This window comes from Coffea arabica, chromosome 1c (genome assembly GCF_036785885.1).
Source record: "Coffea arabica cultivar ET-39 chromosome 1c, Coffea Arabica ET-39 HiFi, whole genome shotgun sequence".
NCBI lineage: Eukaryota > Viridiplantae > Streptophyta > Magnoliopsida > Gentianales > Rubiaceae > Coffea > Coffea arabica.
In genome coordinates this window covers 6,305,132-6,326,990 of record NC_092310.1, presented here as the reverse complement: position 1 = coordinate 6,326,990, position 21,859 = coordinate 6,305,132, and the positions used below count along the sequence as shown (strand labels likewise).

The 21,859-nt window shown below is 32.7% G+C and overlaps 1 protein-coding gene across 1 annotated transcript; it reads right to left on the bottom strand.

Annotated features, from left to right (window-relative positions):
- Nucleotides 1–7,907: 7,907 nt before the first annotated feature.
- LOC113706445 (guanosine nucleotide diphosphate dissociation inhibitor 1) lies at nucleotides 7,908–14,682 on the bottom strand. Its single transcript, XM_072053279.1, has 13 exons — nucleotides 14,315–14,682; nucleotides 13,157–13,219; nucleotides 12,993–13,076; nucleotides 12,773–12,880; nucleotides 12,504–12,676; nucleotides 12,206–12,317; nucleotides 12,019–12,099; nucleotides 11,778–11,840; nucleotides 11,532–11,633; nucleotides 11,191–11,315; nucleotides 10,443–10,653; nucleotides 10,282–10,356; nucleotides 7,908–8,138 (listed from the first exon to the last, which is right to left on the bottom strand). Exons 1-13 carry the CDS (start codon nucleotides 14,399–14,401, stop codon nucleotides 8,088–8,090), a joined length of 1,335 nt encoding a protein of 444 aa, XP_071909380.1. The 5' UTR covers nucleotides 14,402–14,682; the 3' UTR covers nucleotides 7,908–8,087.
- Between the last annotated feature and the right edge of the window lie 7,177 nt (nucleotides 14,683–21,859).

Genomic DNA, 21,859 nt, shown 5'->3' with positions numbered 1-21,859 from the left:
TACTATATTTTTCTTTCTTAGTTCTATACAAGAGGACAATTTAGGAATTTTGTGAAAAAATCTATCTTGTTAGACCTATGTTGTTACTAAACAGTAAAAGTTATGGTAGGTATATGTAATTTTTAAAACGTGAGAGAAGTTCTTTGTAATTGTTAAAAACCTCAAGGGAGATTTGTGAAATTATCCCTTAATATTGTCAATTCTTAGTTTATACATAGTTGACTATGTTGTGTTATACGTTACATTTACTCTAATACCTTCTTAGTGCTGTTAAGAATATTCGTCGAGAAAATGTTACATGCTGTGGAGGTGACAAATCATGTCCTTTTTGTTGCGATTGACGTTCATAATATCTCTTGTGCAATGGGGGACTAGGAGTAGGACGAATCATTGGTCCAAGAGTTGATGGCCTAGATGGTGACATATTTAGAATTTTAATAGTTTTTCTATTTAAGGACTTAAAGTCTCATACCTGTAGTTGAGGAAAATTAATTTGTCAATGAAATACTACTTCAATTCCTCCTCTGCCTGTTGCGTTTGTGGTTAATCAATCAGTGGCTTTATTCTTATAACCTAGCCGATTCCTTGCCTATACTAAATTAACGCATGTGAAAGCCAGGCCCATTCTAAACGGACAATGTAAACGTTCATATAAAACTTGCTTATTAGTTGCATTATAAGGAGTATAATACTTCTCGAAAACTAAAAGTCGTGAAATCGTTAATGTTAGGATCATTAGTATGAAGATTAATCCAATAGAACGAGCTTTCTGGTTTATTCATCAACACCATTGGCTGAAAGAAATTCTAGACTTCAACGGATTAATTTTTTTAAAAAAAAAAATGCTCAAATCTTGGTATTCAAACTAAAACAACAGCATAATTTAGGTCAAAAGATCAAATTTCTTGGTCTACATTCTAAAAAATTCAGACTTTTCTAGGAAAAACCAACTACTTCTAAAATAGTTGGCTACCAAGGAGAGATTTTAAATCTCTACTTGGGTGTTGATCCCTAGCCTGCATTCTAAACAATATAGACTTTTCTGGAAAAATTTCGCCAGTTCCCCTCAGTATAGAATAGAAGTGTAGAATAAAATCTATCGTATCCAAAAAAAAAAAAAAAACTAAAAACAATAGCACCAAAAAGTCCAAACTTGATTTTTCTTTCCTTTTTCACTTCAAAAGAAGATTCCAAACCTTAGCAGAGGGAAAAGAGAAAGAAAAGAGAGTCAAATTAGAGGCGTCATTGTCATCAAAATAATAAACCAAACAGTTAACCCAACATGTAGTCCTCGTTTTCTCAAGTCTCTTCGTGGTGTACGAGCTGCCGAATAGTGAATTAAATAGCTTCATGTATAGGCAAAGAAGGTCAAAATAGCATCTCATCTCTATTTGCATTTGGTGATGGTATATTGATTTCTCCGTTCTTGTTATCTCATCTCTGCGTGCGCGTGATGCTAGAATGCATTTTGTGATGGTATACTCGGTTTACTTAAACTATCCACCAATACCAAGTTTAAGAGTTAAGAATGATATTGAATGACAACGAACGTGTATTTTTAGAGTTGGAACTATGAAAATACATTTTAAAAAATATAAAATGATAATTTATTTGTAGAGTTGAACTAGAATATCACTTCACCAATTATATTCTATATATTTAATTTCCTCATCCATATAGGTTTTACAAAAATCTAAGAGATATATCGAAAATTATGTTGAAATTGCTCTTTCATTTACATGTACCCAAAGTCAATATTGGGAAACATAAATTAACCTCAAAATGTTTGCTTATTACAATAAATTCAACAAAAATATCTGTTGGTGGATTCAAATTTTCATGCTCTATGTGCTTTGCTTTAGTGAATATTTTCTTGTTTTCGGTTGTTTGTTTCATCACTGCACAAGAAAAGTATGGCTTGTCTTGGATTTTTCTTGGTTTCAGAAACCTGTAATAGCTGCTACCTTGCAACCAGGTTATATTATCAGTCGAGAGGATCCTTAATGATGCCACTGGCGTGTAGGAGTTTGCTTGCTGCTGTTGAAAAATGACTTGTATTTTGTCCTCTTATAAAAAATACCTCTATATATCAGTAAATGCGCGGGTATTTGACACGTGTGGTTAAAGAGGAATTTTTAGGTGCCTATGATTAGCAAGTAAATGAAGATAAAAATAAGATAACAGCACATATTAAGTAAAATTAAGAAAATATAGCTTTTGCTAAAAACTATTATGAAATGCTGAGTGTAAAAGCTGAAAAAATAATGCAGTCCCGGAAGCCAAAAGGAGAAAACCAAAGATGTGAAGGAGGAAGAATTGAAAGAGCCATAATTGATGCTCAGACAATAACTTAATAGTATACCCATATTATGTTTAATTAGGATGTAAATAGTGTTTTATTGTTGGTAGAGAAGCTATTTTAAACGGTTGAGATTCAGACATAGGAAAGTAGGGGTTGATATAATTATGAGTGTTTCAAACAATTGAAATGGAGTTTTACTGCAATTACTGGGGTTATCAGCAACGTGGCTTTATTTTAATTACATAATAATCCCATTTCAATAATTGCACAAAAACACATGCTTATATGAATTGGGCCAAATGCATAAATGATTGCCAAATAAGCCCACATTTCACAAATATCCAGATGTGTCTATAAATACAAACTTTAAATGTACAAACATAGGGGTTTTAATGTAAAAACACCCAAACACATGCTTCAATCAGTTGTATCAAAAACTTGAAAAAAAAGCAACACATTTTTTAAATTTCCAAAATGCGCCTGCCCATGCGGTTGAAATTCAACTCCCTCTTTGACCAAAACTCAATCTTATATGGTATAAGGATACTTGACGTTTCATATTAATTGCTACTTCACTAGAAACAACGGTCACATTAGCAACATCCAGATTGGACTTGATATAATCAAGGGTAAAATACCAAAAAACTTCCTGTAATTTGACAAATATTCAATTTAATTCCCTCTGGTTTGGAAACCTACACTATAACTTCATGTGGTTTTGACTAAATTGAAAATTGGACAGAAAGTATAAAATCTAACGGTTGTCTGTGAAATGTCAATATTTCCCCTACCATATGTGAGATGCTTTTTATTCAATTTTCAATTTAGTTGAAACCGTAGGGAGTCCTAATATAATTTTGCAAACCAAAGAGAGTTCAATTGAACATTCGACAAATCATAGGGAGTTCATTTATATAGGGACAATATTGACATTTCACATATAATCGTTAGATTAAATACTTTCCATCCAATTTTCAATTTAGTTAAAATCATGGGGAGTTATAGTGTAAATTTTCAACTCAGATGGAGTTAAATTGAACATTTAACAAACTATAAGGAGATTTTTGGTATTTTACCCGATAATCAAATAATTACTTGGCTAGTTGTCATATGCATCAGTATCCCATTCAGTATTCAGAACAAATTTTTGTTACTCAGAACAACTTAAACTAATCATAGAAGACAAAACTCCTCAAAGTTAACGCCCAAAAAACTATAAGCCAGTTCCGGTGGATATGAACCATCGAAACAAAACTTATTGCATTCACATGCAGGAGGATGGAATCATTACGTGATTCAAAAATTGATCAAATTATATGGTAGAATTAAGTAAATCTTATATATACTGAGAGTGTATACACTTTCACTGTTAAATTTATAATATCTATGTAAAAATTGAATTTCAAATTTAATTTTTTTATAATTATCATTTATCTAATGATGACAGTATATACGCTATTGGCGTGGAAAGATTAATTCGGAAGAGTTTGTTTCCATTTACATAGTTGATGAATTGTCCTCGTTTGTTCCTTAAGGTGAGCAGTTGTCCCAAGAAACAAAAGTAATTGACGTGTGATATTTGACGTTTTGAACTTTGCTCCAAGTATTTCGTCCTACTTAAACTGAAGATACGTTATTCTTTGGATTAATTAGATTTGTTTCCGGTTTTTCTTTTATCAAATTAGTCTCCCTCAGATTCAGAAGAGCCAATTTGACTTGAGAGTCAACAATTATTAACCCCATGCAATTACATTGGAACAGCTGTTAATCCAATACAGAGCCAAAAAGTGGTTATTCAATTTTTTTAGTTATATTTCAAGATTAAATGACACGAATCCAATAAAATGGTCAGAAAAAATAGAAAGCAAACCTAGTTCCAGAAGAAGATAAATAAACGTTCCCATTCTAGATGGCAATCGTAGCATCTTATTTTGCGTCACTATAGCAATTGGCACAACAAACCAACGCAGTTGGGCTGAGTTGGCTACCACGAATAGACTTAAAACTCTTCTTGGATGTAGGTCAAGAAATCAAATTTCTTGAATCTCCGGAATTTCCGAAAAGTGTCACCAGGGGGTGCATAAGCACCCATTTGCACCGGTAGCGATTCCGTCCTTTTTAGGTTCTCCATTGACCTCTTTAGATCCACCGCTTCTGCATAATGTAGAATTGGAGTAAAATTGGCTCAACAACTTATGTCTGATTTTTAATCCCTAATCACATGAACATTTGAGAGTTGAGAGCACTAATTCCAGTTAAGGCATTATCTCAGCAATAAGGAGCCAAGTATTTAAAGTGAATCTCCCCTAGATTAATGATGAGTTATAATAGGAACTCACAATTTTCTAGCAAATGCGGCTCTTTTGATAGGAACTCACAATTTTCAGTCTGTGCTTTATAAATTGATTCAACATAAAATAAAAAATGAGATCTCCATTGGATAATGGTTGGGAGTTGCGTTGCCTTTTTAGAGGAGATATATAGTTACGTTGATACATAAAAATAAATAAATATTGAGATCTTATGATATGATACGAGCCTTTCAAAAGTTGAACAGGTATTAGAAGTGCATTTGGTTGATTCAATACTGATGAAGGAAGTCACTAAAAACAAATTTATTAGATTGCTATAATGAGGAATAGCCCAAGATTAGCAAGGAAGACTTTGAACAATATCAGAGTCAAAAGCGTGGCAGCAAAATATATTAGAAACTAAACCTAGCAGGTTCGATTTATATTTAGAAATCTCAATGTATTTAAAAACATTAGACCTGGCAATTATGCCCAAAACCCAACAACCCACCCACTAATTTGAGAGGTTGGATTGGGTAAGTTGGATATTGGGTCAAATTTTGAGTTGGGTAATAAAAACCCACATATATTTTGGGCGATTTGGGTATTTGTGTTAAGCACCCAATACCCAACTTAAATTAAAAAAAACAAATAAACAAATTACAAGGGATGAGATATGGGATACAAAAACATTTCATTGTTCATGAAACAGCATGAGACATGAGCCAAAGCAGGGCCTCCATGTATGGATACTTAACAAAATTATATGAGCTACTTAGCTATAATACCTATGTGCATGCGTCGACGTTTTATTATTTTCCTATATTCAGAGTATTCCACTCCTTTTACTTCCATAATATTTTTGGTCACTTCTTCTTTTGTCATGCAATCAAATATAAGCCCATTTGGATTGTTATTTTTTGAAAATTTTATAAAAAAAAATATACTCTAACAATTTAATATATAATAACAAAATAATTAAAAAATACGTTCAATAAAACATAAAAAAAATTTTGGGAAAACATAACAATCCAAGAACGTTTGCAACACCATATCATATGTGTGCCTTTCCCACTTCTTGTTTTACTAGTACGCCATTCCCATTCTCAGTTCTGGTAGACAAGCGCAGAGTTGGACATTAAAGAGATCTTAATTGATCAAGGCAACTACCCTTGCTTTCATAACACGATTCCTTCTTTATTTTACTGCAAAATACACACTACGCTAAATCCATTTCTGACACCACTAACCCACGCCAAAACCCCCTATCTCCTCCCATATCATACATGTGTATTTTAGTGTGTCTATATGTGTAAAAATAAAGTATTTCAAAAGAGCTTAAAAAGTGAGTGTGCGTTTGTATCTGTAAGTGTTTTAGTGTGTGAAAATATATCTATCTATGTGAAAATGTGTTTATTGTGTGAATTTTTTTTTTTGTATGTGAAAATATATTTGAGAGAGTTTATTTATCAAAATCTATTAATTAATATATTGGGTCATGGGTTTGAAATGACCCAATATGATCCAACCCAAAATTAATTCAATCTAAAGTTGGACGAGTTAAATGTAACCCATTTAAATGAAAACCCAATATTAACCCGCCCAATTGCTAGGTATAAGAAACATATTATCATTTTCACACTACATCACTTGATAGATAATTTTTTTAAAATAAAAAATCATACTTTGATTAAACCTGCATTAATGGCAGAAATTACATCACACATGCACAGATACAATATATTTGAAGAACCCCAGCAAATACTATAAATCTACAGAATTAATAAAATTACACTAAATCTCTAACAATACTAAAAAAATCAGTTTTATAAAGATAACACTTATAACCGCCACAACTGTGCATGTTTGAACTGTCAGATCTACTGATTAACTGTTTCAAATTCACATTCATGATAGATACTTTTTACTAAATGTTATTTGGCAAGGCCAAGCATTTCTTTTCAAGAATTTGCATCAACATCCTATTACGTAACTTTGATGGAAGACAACTTCTAGATGTATATTAGAGTACAATTAAGCATGCCGTAACTGCTATAAGCATCCAAATAGACACACCACATGGAAATTGATAAACATGTGATTAAGGAACCATAATTGGCCTGTGTCTCTTTCTCATACATGATAATTGCCCTCATTTGTTTGGATTGAAGAGGGCAAACCTTCCGAAAGAACTGAAGTCTGTCATGTTAGATGTTGAGACATTAAACTTCACTCATTTTGTTGTTTGCTGCAAGCATTGAGGGAATTGAAGCTTTCGGCCGTTTTAAGAGTATAAACGACATTATCAACTTTTGCATTAGTTTTTGTCGTTTCTTTTGTACCAAGGGAAAAACTGATATCTTTTGCATAATTCCTCCTCCCACATGCATTTAAATAAACTTTTAGAATCGCCAAACCCAATTTTGACACTGAAACGTAAACTTCTTGTTAACATATGACTTCATTATGTGATCCAATTTTAAGTAGATCACCCAATGGACCAGCAAGCATATGATTATCCTATACTAGTAAATCAATAAAAAATAAATAAACAAAAGAACCCATCCTGAAGACAATTCAATGCCATGTAGCCAGTAACGAGTGATATTTAGTGTATTCTGCATTGTAATCATGCAAATTTGGGCACAATTAGCCGTCCACAAGACTTGAGGAAATGCCTTAAAAAATGAAACCCAAACCCATCTTATAGCTCATTTCATCATTTTTCATCATCTTGAATAACCATACCGTCCAAGCTATAAAGGCTACCATTTGGTTGGCAACAAGAAGATGAAGCTTATTATGTTATTAGACATTTTCCCTTGCATGAAGCCCTTGAAATGGCCAATCAATCACTCAAGCGGCCACAAGAAGTTGAAAACTTGAAGCATGCATGTTTACTGAAACACACTCTTTGTTAGTAGCCCCAAAATGGACAATGCTAACCCGGCACATACAGAGATAAATTTCATCTTAAGATATTCAAGGACATATGGATCAATCAAATTTCTGTAGCTCAAAAAACTAAAAAAAAAAAAAAAAAAAATTTGATAACAATTCATACAGCTAAATTAGCAAATGGATAACTGAGATCAATTATATTAGCCGTTTGGAATCCAGAGGACATCCAAAAGGGCTAAACTCTTGAGCTGCCCAAGCACCCCCTTAAGTAATCCAACAAAATATATCCATAAAGCATCCTTCTCCAGTTCCAAACTAAACCTAGCACCATATCAATGATGCAGTTCCCAAGGGTAGAAACTAGAAAGGTTAAAGGATGAAAGCACCGACCATAACCGCATAAACACAAATAATTTTCAAGAGGAAGCTGATAACACTAAGGCATTTTATGGGACATTCTGCAAGGAAAACAAAGGATCAAATTCAACTCAATCCAATTTTACATAGCAGATCCCGCCAAAATCTTATATCTAAAGAGTTTGGCAGGCTAAAAACAGAGAGTAGCACATATGCATCAACAAACACAGAGTTCCTCATTCTTCAGCAGCACTGGCAGCACTTAGATCCACATTGAGGTCAAGAACCTGATTAGCAGACAATTACTTAGTCATTAGTATCTACAAGCTACAAACAGCAACATGGTTCCAACTGCCAGGTAGTAAAAGGCCTTGTTGGAACAACTTAACAAGACACATAAGCCAACTCATATCCTTAGCCAGCAAAACAAGGGGGAAAATACCACAAAAAAAAAAGGTTTCATTTGAAATTCTGCAACAAATATGTTGAAGGGAGCCATAATGAAGGGTAAAAAGAGAAGAATAAGATGGCAGAAATAAAGAATAGCTCGCACAAAAAATGAACTGAATATTGATTTCAGAAATATCAACTTAAGGACTGCTTAAGAGCATGCAGAATTAACAAAGTAACATGCTTGTGGCCAACATTTTTAATAGTCATTACACTATAATATTGATATTTCTAGAACAACCACCCTCAATGTTTATTCAATTCTCACGCTCTCCTTTTCAAATTCATTTCCTTTCTTGACTTTTCTTTTGATTTTTTACTTCCTCCTTCGCTTCCCTTCTCCTCCTCCCTACCAATCCACCACCTCCCAGCTCCTTTCTTCCCATCACCCATTAAAATTTAAAAAAAAAATAAAAATTTGTCCATCAGACCTTGGCACCAACCCCAAGCCCACACACACTTGCAAGTTTGAAAATAAAAAAATAAAAAATAATAAAAAAAAAAAACTATCAAGTATTCATCGCTAGAGATTAGTCTGAATATCAGGGAGTATTGGGTGACTGCCAAACTATTTTTTGCCATTGGGGTTTGGTACGCTAGGAAACAAGGTGGATATGCTGCCCCCCTTTTTTTGTGGTAAAAAAGGTCTGCATTACATCAGTGAGGGATGAAGGCAAGGACAGGAAAAAGAAAAAGCCAAGGGAATTAAAAAAAGTACATAAATTCCAATGGCTTTTTATCCAGAAACATGAATTTTGGAGATGGGTGACTAGAAAAAAAGTTCTCAGAGATGTAGATTAATCAACCTCAAGAATGTAATAAGCAACCTCAAATAAGAAATGTCAAGCCATAACTGAATGCTGCTCCAAAAATCAAATGTGATGTTTCAACTTACAACTTAGTAGTCATCTTCCCTCAATGAGAACAGTATAGCTGGCTATGCATTAAAGCAAGGTCTACTTCACATAAATCAGACATTGTCTTTTGTTCATTCGGTCGTCGGGAATGGACTCTGTTTTGCATTTATTTATTATCTTATGGACTATTTGTTAAAGGAAAAACCAATTTGCATGCAAAGTCTCCACAAAAATGTCGGAATTCCCTATACGCATCTCATTCAACTCCACAGACACATCATATATTAACATGTACAACATGAATTAGAACAGATAATCAATCTACTGTACAACCTAAGCATTAGGCCATCTTAAATATGTTTATCCTGATTTGTTTTAACAGTTATCTTAGCACCACCTTCCACAGTAAGAGGAACACACAATCAGTACTTCACCATAAACAAATCCTATTCGTTGTGTAGACCAAAGACATTTATACTCATCAATCAAACTTGCAAGTTCAACTAAAAAATTTTCTAGATACCTATAACATATACTATCATGCAAAGCAGGGTAACTGTCACTACTAATGATTGAATGATCTAAAAGTATACTCAGACAGAGTCACTACTCGGGGCAATTTTGAACAAAATTTTGAAGATCTCTTAGGTGTGAGCCCTGACTTCTCTTCTCTCCTCCCTCTTCTCCTTCTTGCCTAATTTCTGCAAATCTGCTAATTTTTTACTTAGTTTTGAATTCATATGTAACAGCCTGTAGCAAGCTATGTTCCCAATCAGCATCAATATCTATAAACATCATCCAAGTATGATAAAATTCAGCTCACAATGAGCTGCAAATCTCAGAGGTTTTAAAACTCCCTAAGTCTACTAAAACTAAGCCTATATCAGTGTGCTGATTAAATATCCTGAGTCAACGTATAACTGAAGAATGTAAATCTAGTGGTTAAAATGTTAAACCAAGTTCCGGTAAAGATTTATCAATGGATTGACTAGATAGAAGGAACCAGCAGTGAGCGTGCATAGAAGCATCAGACAAACAAAAATTAATCCACAACCAGAACATGCAGTTAAAAACGACATGTACAAATATCTGTACTCCAAAACTCAAGCACTTTCATCCCTACCTTTCCAGTGATCATGGTATACATATTGAGCACATCCACAACAGTTGACTCAAAATGTGTTGTCGGATCATAACTCTGTTTCATTGAACAAAAGGTACGCCATGTGAGAGAAGTTTCATAATGAAGCAGTCTCATGAAAATGACAGTCAAGAGACACTCACTGTTGATATGAAACAATTGTCAAGAGAAGGCTCATTGACTGGTTCATATCTGTCATAAATATCAAAGAATATCTCGTCCACAGGCCCAAGAAGATCAATCCCCGGCTTAAGTTCAGTCTCAGGGTGATCAGTCTCAGCTTCTGTTGAGACAAATGCAATGAACTTTCCTTTTGGTGCAACATTGTGAGAGTAAGAAGAACAGAATACATACCTACAAAACCAACAGTTCCAATAAGTCAGACAAATTAGTTGGCACCTTTGAATGTCAAATGCTATAAATTTACTTGTTACCGATAAAAACAATTACAGAACAAGACAAAACCAATTGTACCATCAACACGATCAAGCAGTTTCTTCAGACCCTTCCTTTCAAGAAGGCAATGAAATTCAAAATAATAGAGTTGCATGAAGAATGATGAGAAATGACCATGCCACAGAGCAGAAGCAACTACTATTATTTTATTAATCTCCGCATAAGCTTCTCCTTCAGATCGCTTTTGCTTCGTCATAACACTCATACAAAACTTAATGCAGGAACAAACTGACCAAAACATGGTTTTCTGAGTGACATGAGGGAGAACTCATTTTGCCAAACTACCATTTTAACAAGTGAAGTATGCCCTGGGAAAATATCATTCCAGCATTTCTTCTGATACAAATTGTCTGTATTAAACTCAAGAATATTTTACAACAAAAAAGAAGATGATCATAAAAGAGGTTATTTTCAAGACATCAGACATATACTCACATGTCTGAGCGGCGACCCAACTGTTTCTGAGGGAGAATAATCTGCACTGAATGAGAATCATTGGTGTTTGGAATGGGATGGCTCATAATTGCAATTGCTCGAGCAACTTTTCCAACTTTCCTAACCTGGAAAAATACACATTTTAGGCTGTACAAACAACACCTGGACACTTGTATAGGAGATTTAAGATATCCCTGCTTCTAGCATACTGGCTGATAAAGAAAGACAAAAGTAAACATTAACTTTATCCTTGGCATAAAGTTAGAACAGCTACAAAGCCCGGATCTTGAAAGCTCAAGGAACCTTTTTACAGAAAGAAACTGCAGTATGAGGTAAAGTACCTTGTTGGTCAAGTAGGAAGGATCACAAACAACTTTCTTGCACTTAGCTGTTTCCCCTTCGGATGTGACACCCATGACTTTTCCTTCCTCATCGAACTCTACCTGGAAATTGAGTGCAACTCCATGTCACGTGTTGATCTTTTACACAGATGCGTAATCATCCTAGTATTCTGTCCTCTTTGTCCCTTAGTTTGTTACTTCTCTTAGAAGTTTGGGAAATAGTAAAGGAGCCATGACAATACGTACCTTGCACTCAGGTTTGTTCAACATATAGGTCCCACCATAGACAGCACTTAAACGGGCGAATGCCTAAATGTCAATGAAAAATATCAAGTACATAAGAGTGTTCAATGAGAAATTTAACAGACAGTTATAGCTGACATATAATCGAAGTAACAACAGAAGATTAAGAAGAGATAAAAGAGCATGGCGCATACACGCCAGAGTCTACTTCAAAGAGCAGCAGGAAGAACAGTAATAGGCAAACCTGAGGAAGCTCCCCCAACCCATACAGAGGGTAAATGTATGGTGAACCTCCTCCAAAACGAGCTAGAGACTCCTCATACAACTGTCAGATTATTAAGAGAATTTAGACAAGTGCAGCAAAAATTCACTCATCATTAATCAAAGCCTCGAAAGCAATATACAACCAGTGCCTCAAAATATGTTCTTACTTTTACTCTCTTAACAGTGTCCAATGCAGGCTCATCCAAGTAGTGATCATCTCTATAGAGTGCCAATGCATGGCCAATAAAGTCCATAGTGTTGTCATCAAGACCAAATTTTCTGTCAATAGGCAGAATCCAAGTTAGTCCACATTCTTTTACTGAGAAAGTAGATTCTGGTTCACAAACCAGATAACTTGAAAAATTCTTAACACAGTACACAAACTACAGAGACCATTCCCAACATTGGACTTCAAAACTTTTTTGATACATGCTTAGAGCAAGTGTTTTAAGGCTAATGACATACGCAATGAACTCCCTAGTAGTCACTCGTGTCAGATCCATCCCTTCATGTGTTTTTGGATCATTCTCATTATAAGCCTGGACATATATGAAGAACTTGCGAGCACGACGCTTTTCAAAAATACCCATCAAAGGAGATTTAAGGGCCTCCATGTCAGTTGCAGGAACCTTGTGAACCTGTTGCAGTACAGAACTTGAAACTTAAGATGATGACTTGAACAATTCATAGTTGGCAGATACAGGGATTCTTTATTTCAAAGGATATTATTATACCTTGCCCTTGCTATAGACATAGCTACCATCAACAGCCTTGAAGTACAAGTATTTAGTTACATCAGTATGAATGAGGACCCTTACAAGAGCACCATTTGCCATTATAAACTGAAAAGAAAAACTAGTTAGTCAGAATGATAATCAGTATCAAAGACAAACAAAATGTTCTTAAGAGTGTAAATCAAAACCTTCAAAAAAAAAAAGAAAAAAGAAGAAAAACCTTTGGCATCATGTCAACATTGTAATCCCGGCTAGAACCGAGGTTTGATGGAGGATTATCACTTCCTCTGAACTTCTTCCATAGCTGCAATGAATCATGCCACAGAAAATGTCAAAAAGTTCAAAGGTTGCATCTACAGCCCTTCAAACATCCAGGATATATACCTGAACAAGATTAAGTGAAGTAGATTCTCCTCCATAATAGTCATTTCTATCCATATGCAGAACCTATTCAAAAAAAAATGAAGCATCACAACAACTTCAGACCGAGGGCTAAGAAAATAAATAGCCAAGGAAATTTATAAAAACTCTGAATCGTAGTTTTGGTAATTACTAAAGCCTAATAAAGAAACAACACATTTGTATTCTGGAAAGAAAGGAAAAGCAATAGTAATACTTTTTACAACTAAAGAAGTTTCATTACTATCATTTCCATGCAATACAAATACTTTACCAAAACAAAAGAAGTTTCATTAATTTCATTTCCATATCCAATTCCCACAAAAATGAAATTCCAAATTCTGTAAGATTAATTCATTTCTTTCCCTTTATCTCCACAATCGCAAACCAACCCAAATCAGAAGACCAAAATGCTCATTTTCTCCAAGAGCTTATTGCTTCAATTCAAGAAACTGTAGACATGCCCTAAATCAATGTTTTCTTCTTCAGAAGTTTACAACTATTCAACCACGGTACAGTATGTATATATATATTAAGATGGATTTTCCACATTATACCACAAATCATACACAATTAGATCCATTCTCGCCTTTAAATCAGTATTTCTAATTAAGCCCAACCATGTTTCCCCAAATGACAGATACTATAAGCTGCATTTACAGACCAAATTGTAAACAATCTTGCATAGATCATCCAGCCAAGAAAAAATTCTCTTGCAACTTTCTTAATAACAAGCAAACTCACACTAGCACAAAACACAGATTAGAAACATTTACTCTTTCAATGATTACCCATGTTAGTACAAGCTAAACACTAAAAATATACAATTTTGCACTTCCATCTAATAATTTATTTGACTAAACATAAACAATACGAATCCTTCGACCTCCACACTCTGTCAACCCGAATAGCAAGCCACAGCAACTTAACAACTTTCCCGGCTAAAGTACAACTAATTTTATGGTACCCATCGATCTCAAAACCTCGAATTTACTGCCTACAGAATAAAACCAAAAACGGTGAACGAAACATCAAATCCACAATTTGGGAATTGATTGAGCTGAAAATGAAAACTTCAATCAAAAACGGATTGGAAAAAAATGGAATTATGCATAAAGAAAGGACAAAAAGTTGAAAAGAAACCTTAAGGCCATCGACGGAGAGGAGACCACTGAGGATGCACTCCTTGAGACCGGTTCCAAGCACAATCACATCGTATTCTTCATCCATATTTTCAGATCGATCAGATCAGGGACTGAAACTCGACAGAGAAAAGGAAAAATTGAAGACTCGATTTCTAGGGTTTTTCGAATTAGGGCAAATGAGTCCGACTCTATGATTGGGATGATTATATATGTATCTATATTTTTTTTTGCATCTAATGGCGAGAAAGAGAGAGAGAATCCGACATAATAGTTTAATTGTAATAGCAAATGGGAAAGAATATGCTTTGCTGAGGGGAGGAAGCAATGAAAAGTGGTTTCATGATTATTTGGTCCTCCAAAATGCATAAATATGTGAATTGAGCTTCTCTTTCACTTTATTTTGCCTTTTTTAAGTGGTCAATTGAGCTGGTTCGTTTCACACATTAAACTTGTATTTATGAGAAAAAGAAAAGCAATATGTTTGAATTGTTTCAAATCCTTAGTCCTAAAGTAATTGCACAATAACTTAGCCAATTAGGTGTGAGATTGTGTAATAGAAAACCCCTAACAAGAATTGCATTTGAACGTAATTAAATCGTTAGGAATAAGAGTGGCAATCGGGACAAGGGCTATGGGTGGGGGTTGCGGCGGGGGTGGGGCTGGGTTGGGGAAAAATTTTTCCCCCTATTAAGAAACGACCCCACCACTCGCTAATATATATATATATATATATATATATATATATATATATATATTTGTGTGTGTATATATATATGTTTATATATATATAATTTTTAATTTAATTAGTTACAAACTTATAATAGTAATATTATTAATTATAAGTATCATACAATGTATATTAGTATATGTAATACAATGTATATTAGTATATGTAATATAATTGATATTATCAATTATACTAATAATTATACATGTCTATTAATAAAAATTATTAATTAGTTATACTAAATTTATTTATATATTTATACTAAATTTCTAATTACACTTAACATAATAACATTTTTTCTCGAAAAAATACAATAATGACTTAATGATTGTATTTATTTCAAAAGTGAAATTTTGACTATTTTAGTTGTATTTATTCATCATGTTGAATTGTGTTCAAATAGTTTTGTTTGATTTTTTTATGGATTTCAATTATGAAATTACAATGGATAATAATTGGTGATGTGTTAATATTTTAGTACTTAATTATTTGCTGAATTTGATTATAATTAAATTATTTGACAAATTTTTATTAATTCCATCAGTAACCTCGCGGGGGAAGCAACGCGAGGCGAGAGCGGAGGGAAATAGTAGGCAACGAGGCGAGGGCAAGGGACCCCTTCTCCACTCCAAACCCGCCTTGTTGCCGTTCTTAGTTAGGAACCATAAATACATATCTCCTATTTACTTGGAGGTCCTATCTGCTTTTGCTCATGTACGTTTTAAACTTGTGCCTTCTGTAGCAATTTTTTGTTAAGTTTTTGTTTCAAGTTTTTTAACAACTTTAACTACAAAATCTCAAAAAATTCCCCAATTTTTTAACATATACACCTCAAAATACCCAAAAGCGCACAAAATTTTTTTCCTTTCTTCTTATTCCTTTCCACACTTTAATCCACCACCATCTCCACCGCCGGCCGTCGGCAACCTCCTTTTTTCCCCTCATCCTCCTCTCACTCTTCTCTTCTACTCGATCAAAAGCCGTAGTAGGAAAGGAAGGGTGGCAAGCAGAAAGGAGGAGAGTGGAGGAGGAGAGAGAGGAAGAAGGAAGGAAAAGAGAGGGGAAAAGTAGAGGAGGAGGGAGAATGGAAAAAAAAAAAAAAAAAGAGGACTGTCAATATTAGCTGGTGACGACAACGTTGCAAAGCGACAGTGGGAAGGAAGGGAGAAGGAAGAACAAAGTTGGAGTAGAGGAGGAGGAGAAGAAGAGAGGAAAGAAAATGAAAGAGAAAGAAAAGAAAAAAAAATTACGCACCTTAAAAAGTTTTTCTACAAATTTTACAATAATTTATAGTAAAATCTTATACAACATCCAAAAAATTTATTTGCCAAACAGGTCCTTGTTTTTATAAGTGAAGTCTGTAGACACCAGATTTTTCTTAATCTTAAGTTTACCATTTTTTATTTTTTTGCTTATTTTCAATAAAAATTGCTTAAGTAATCATTAAAATTTTATTTTGTAGGTTTGTTCAAGAAAGAAAAGAAATCAAGGAAAATAACTCATTTTTCTTTAAACCCCAAACCCAATTCTTAAACCCCTAAAATAAACCCACTCAAAACCCAAATAAAGTCCAAACCAAAAAAAATCCATGCAAAAAAAAAAACGTTAAAGTAAAGAGGCCTGCCGGTCCATTTCTTTCCTTTCCCAAAAAAAAAAAGAAGAAGATTACCACAACATGCGCATGTTTCTTCTTTTTCATTGTTGCTGTTACATGTTTTGTACTGGAAATTTCATGGCACAATTTCTTCTTTGTTTTATTCTTTCTTTCTTTTTCTTTCTTTTCTCCCGAAGTTTGTTAGTACAAATACAACTCATCTCGTTGAAATCTTATTCTGTAACACCTAATAAAATTTATCAAAGGGTTAGGAAAAAAATACAACACCATTTTCTTGAAATTTCATCCAAATCCTTAGTTTTAGAGTTTTGTTTCTTTGCATGGGTTTATATAAATATGTTAATAAGGGATGCTTTAGGGTCTAGGAAGGGATTTTCATTAGTTTCATTCATTAGAGAGAGATTTAGGGAGAGAAAAGAGAGATTCAAAAGGAAAAATTCCAAAAACTAGAAAAATAGGGTTGACTAACCAGCCCTGTTCGAATACAATTTCCTCCTTCATTTTAACTTCTTTTCGATCGATTCTTTTTTTTTTCTACATATTCTATAGATGTAGTAGAAGAACTTTTATTTTAAAAATTTCATGAAATAGCCACTTTAAAGTCACCAAATTTGACGTCAAAGTTAGGGAGAAATCAACCCTAGTACTCAAAACTCTAAGAACTTGGAGTCGAATCTATAGGTTCAAAATCCATTTGTTTTGGATCATTTTCGACTAATACATCCAGGTAGATGCTCTCAAAATTTGGTCCCTTTATTCTTTTCATTCGGATGCATGTTGGAGATTTTCTTTTTCATGTTTTGCCTTTTTAGTGGTCAAGAATGATGAAAACTCTTTTAGATGATCAAGACCTTAATTTTTTCTTGATATTTTAACCCTTGAACGTGAGAAGAATCTGTGGATGTCTTGTTTATACATTTAGATAGAGTTCTAAGCATGAAACATGAGTTGCATAAAATATTTTGTCTTGAAACTTGGTGTGGGAATGTTATGTTGGCTAATGAAGATGTAAATAGGGTTTTGCTTGGTTTTGATTTAGATTTAGGTTGGGCCTGTATGGGTTTTAAGAAGTTAAGTTTGTAGAATTTTGGCTAGGCTTATTTGATTTATTTTGTTTGGGTTTGTTATGGCTTATAAGAGTTGAATTGTGTAAGTTTATTAAAAGGGCAATCATGTTGCATTTTCATCTAGGCCAAAGTAGGGTTGCCCAGATAGTTAGAATACTGGATACTTGAATTTGGACCTAATCTGTCAAATACATTTGTGGAAAATTGTCCCAAACCTTTGATTTTTCTCCTTTTATCTTAAATTGAGTAGTTTAATTACTTTTGATGCATTCTTTGATAATTTTCTGGTTTATTGTAAATTCATTATTCTAATTATTTGTCTGATCTAACATGGGAGTTTCTAAAAAAAATAATAATAATAAAATATTTACTATTTGGCCCCTAAGTTTTGCATAATCATGGTAAGGCCTAAAAATTGACAAAATGGATAAATTTCTTCCTTTAGAGTCTCAATCTCTTTTTTTGATGCCTTATGCATGTTTTAGTGAATTAATTTTGGTTTTTCAAATATAAATAGGGTTTAAATAAATTTGTTAAATTTAAATTTTCAATTTAGCAACTTTAGAGACTTATGTAAATAGTTTTTGATTTGATAGCTTAAAGTTATTTTTGGTGATTGAATTAGGCTAGTTTTGAGTAGATTATGAATAATTGACTGGTAAAAACTGATTTTTACAAAATTTACATTTTGGCCTTAAAATTTTTGCCTCCACAACTTTTATTTTCTCACTTTAGACCCTAAGAATCTTTGTTCATGTACGGAATGTTAGTTTATTGTTTGTTTTATGCCATTAGTAAGCTTCTTGTTAAAGGAATTAAGTTTTATCTCTAACAATTAATTATCAATTAAATTGGTGTCTTAATGCATTTGTTAATCTTGAATAATAGATAACCTTGTCCTTCAAAAGAGAAGTGCCCCTATTATCCTTTAAATTGTTATTATATGCTCTTATGTGCTTCTACGTATTTATATGTTTTTTTGTTTTTCTTTTATTTATTTATTTTAAACTTTTATCCATTTCTATGTTTGTTGATTTAATTTAAGCCTTGTAATTATTTGGAGGATACTCAAATACCCAAGATGTAATAGATAGGTTATATCTTTTTGTGCAAGAACTGTAATTAGATAGGTTCGAGTTTGTTTGGATAGGAGTTTATTTGGATGATTTATTTGAGATAATTACTGTAGCACTTTTTGTGATGTGATGTATGTGAGATAAAAAGGTGACTGGGAAAATAAAAAGGTGATTGAAATTTGTGAAGCAAATTATTTTATCTCAAATCATCTCTTCCCAAACACACCCTCTATTTTTACAAAAAAAAAAAATGTAATTAGAGAGCCAAATGTAATAAATAGGTTAAATAGGCTTATACTTTTCATTTTAAATTGTAGTTAGGGTCCCAATATAATAGTTAGGATATGTGTGCTTGTGTGTTTTTGTGCTTGTGTGTTTATGTTCGTGTGTGTTTATGAGTTTTATTCATTTTTTTAGGGTTTTGTATCTATATTATGCTTATGTGTCATGTGTTCTACGTGCTCTATGTGTTTATTTGTTTTGGTTATGCTTTATATGTTTTATTATTAAGCAAATTATTTTATCTCAAATCATCTCTTCCCAAACACACCCTCTATTTTTACAAAAAAAAAAAATGTAATTAGAGAGCCAAATGTAATAAATAGGTTAAATAGGCTTATACTTTTCATTTTAAATTGTAGTTAGGGTCCCAATATAATAGTTAGGATATGTGTGCTTGTGTGTTTTTGTGCTTGTGTGTTTATGTTCGTGTGTGTTTATGAGTTTTATTCATTTTTTTAGGGTTTTGTATCTATATTATGCTTATGTGTCATGTGTTCTACGTGCTCTATGTGTTTATTTGTTTTGGTTATGCTTTATATGTTTTATTATTAATAATAAATAATGAATGCATGATATTGCCACACTAGTCCAATGCTAGTTGCAATTTTTCTCTTCGTATTTTTACTAGTCCAATGCTAATGATAAGTCGTAGAAATGGGGTAGTCCAATAATAGACCTTTAGGCCATTCACACACTAGATTCATACTTTGTACGACATTTATTACATTTTCATGTATTTTTCTATTTTAATTATTTTTTCCATTTTGCATAATATGTCCTCTTATATTATTCCCTTACCCCTATATTTGTGAACAATATCATTTAGACTTGCATATCACGTAAAAAATTAAAAAATAGATTAGTTCATTTGCTTACCTAAACTAGAAAAATCACCATTCGAATATGAAAAATGGGTGAGTATGGCTTCTTAATCTTAGCACATTATTACCTCTCTATAAGAAGAAAAATTGTGTCACGAATTTTAGTTTTTCGTACTCATTATATTGCATTCAACTTTTTTTAAGTTATATATATTTATCTATGTATCATAATTTTATTCTTCTCAAATCTCATCTTTTATAACTAGTTGCAATTTTTCTCTTCGTATTTTTACTAGTCCAATGCTAATGATAAGTCGTAGAAATGGGGTAGTCCAATAATAGACCTTTAGGCCATTCACACACTAGATTCATACTTTGTACGACATTTATTACATTTTCATGTATTTTTCTATTTTAATTATTTTTTCCATTTTGCATAATATGTCCTCTTATATTATTCCCTTACCCCTATATTTGTGAACAATATCATTTAGACTTGCATATCACGTAAAAAATTAAAAAATAGATTAGTTCATTTGCTTACCTAAACTAGAAAAATCACCATTCGAATATGAAAAATGGGTGAGTATGGCTTCTTAATCTTAGCACATTATTACCTCTCTATAAGAAGAAAAATTGTGTCACGAATTTTAGTTTTTCGTACTCATTATATTGCATTCAACTTTTTTTAAGTTATATATATTTATCTATGTATCATAATTTTATTCTTCTCAAATCTCATCTTTTATATTTTCGTGACCTTTTCAATGATTATCGTGGGTTTCGTAATTAATACAATTGGTACCAATCAAATCTTGAAGAAACATTCTATTCCTCCTGATATGTTCTAGGTTTATGTTTGCAACCATGTAGAAACATTCAAATGTGATAAGTTCAAAAGTTAGATTAGGAAAATTTTGACTAAATCTCGCAATTAGCTTTGGCTAGGTTGAAAGTATACCTTAGTTTGGAATCAATCAAATCTTTGCCTTCCCTTTTTTCAATCATAACTACTAAACCTTTTTCTCTCGTTTTTCAAAAACTTAGAATCATCTAAAGTATTTTATTCATTTTTATTTTTTTAAAAATATTTTTAGATAATTTGGTACACCTAAACTCAATATTAAGTGGTGACTTTTTTTTTTTTCTAAAAAACCCTTTTAGACTATCATTTTGGGTCCAAACCGTCACATTTCTAAGTCCCATTTTAGGCTCTTCTTTTTTATTTTTTTTAAATTGAAAACATTTTTTACATTTTTTCTTTTTATTTCAAAAAAGTGGACTCGATAATAAGATTTTGTATTTTTCTTTAATAATTGATAATATTATAGAAAATTTGATAAAGATAAATGGCATCTAAGGTTTATAGGAGGCATGGCAAAGATGTGTCGACTACTCAATTTTTGACTTGGCATGCTTTTAATGATAAGGAACCTACTGAGGAGTTAGATTGAGTGCTATCGAGTTTATAATGGATTATAGTACACCATAAAGTCTTTTTTTTCTCTTCTCACCTTTTCTTAGTCATAGATTTCGGCTGGATTAAGGGTTAATTAAGGGATGATTAGATGAAACAAAAACAAGAAGATTAGCATAAGAAAGTATTGGTCAAGTGGTGTACTCAACTGGTAACAAACGGCGCACATCGGTTCAAACCTATTTCCTTAAATCTCTTGTACTTTTGTTTTAACTTATGATTCACTAACTTATTATTGGCACTTCTAATCACATACTTCCTTTTATTTAATACTCGCTCTTATCCACCATATTTAGTACACACAGCTCACCAACTAATCACATTACCAAAATACGTAAAAACCTTAGTTTACCTTAACTATAAAAGTAAAAGTAAAAGTAAAACTTTCGATTTTATGATGTATTACAACTATTGAGAGAGTAAATTAGTAGTAAAGAAATTATAAATTAACTTATTCAAAATAAAAGAGAATTATAAG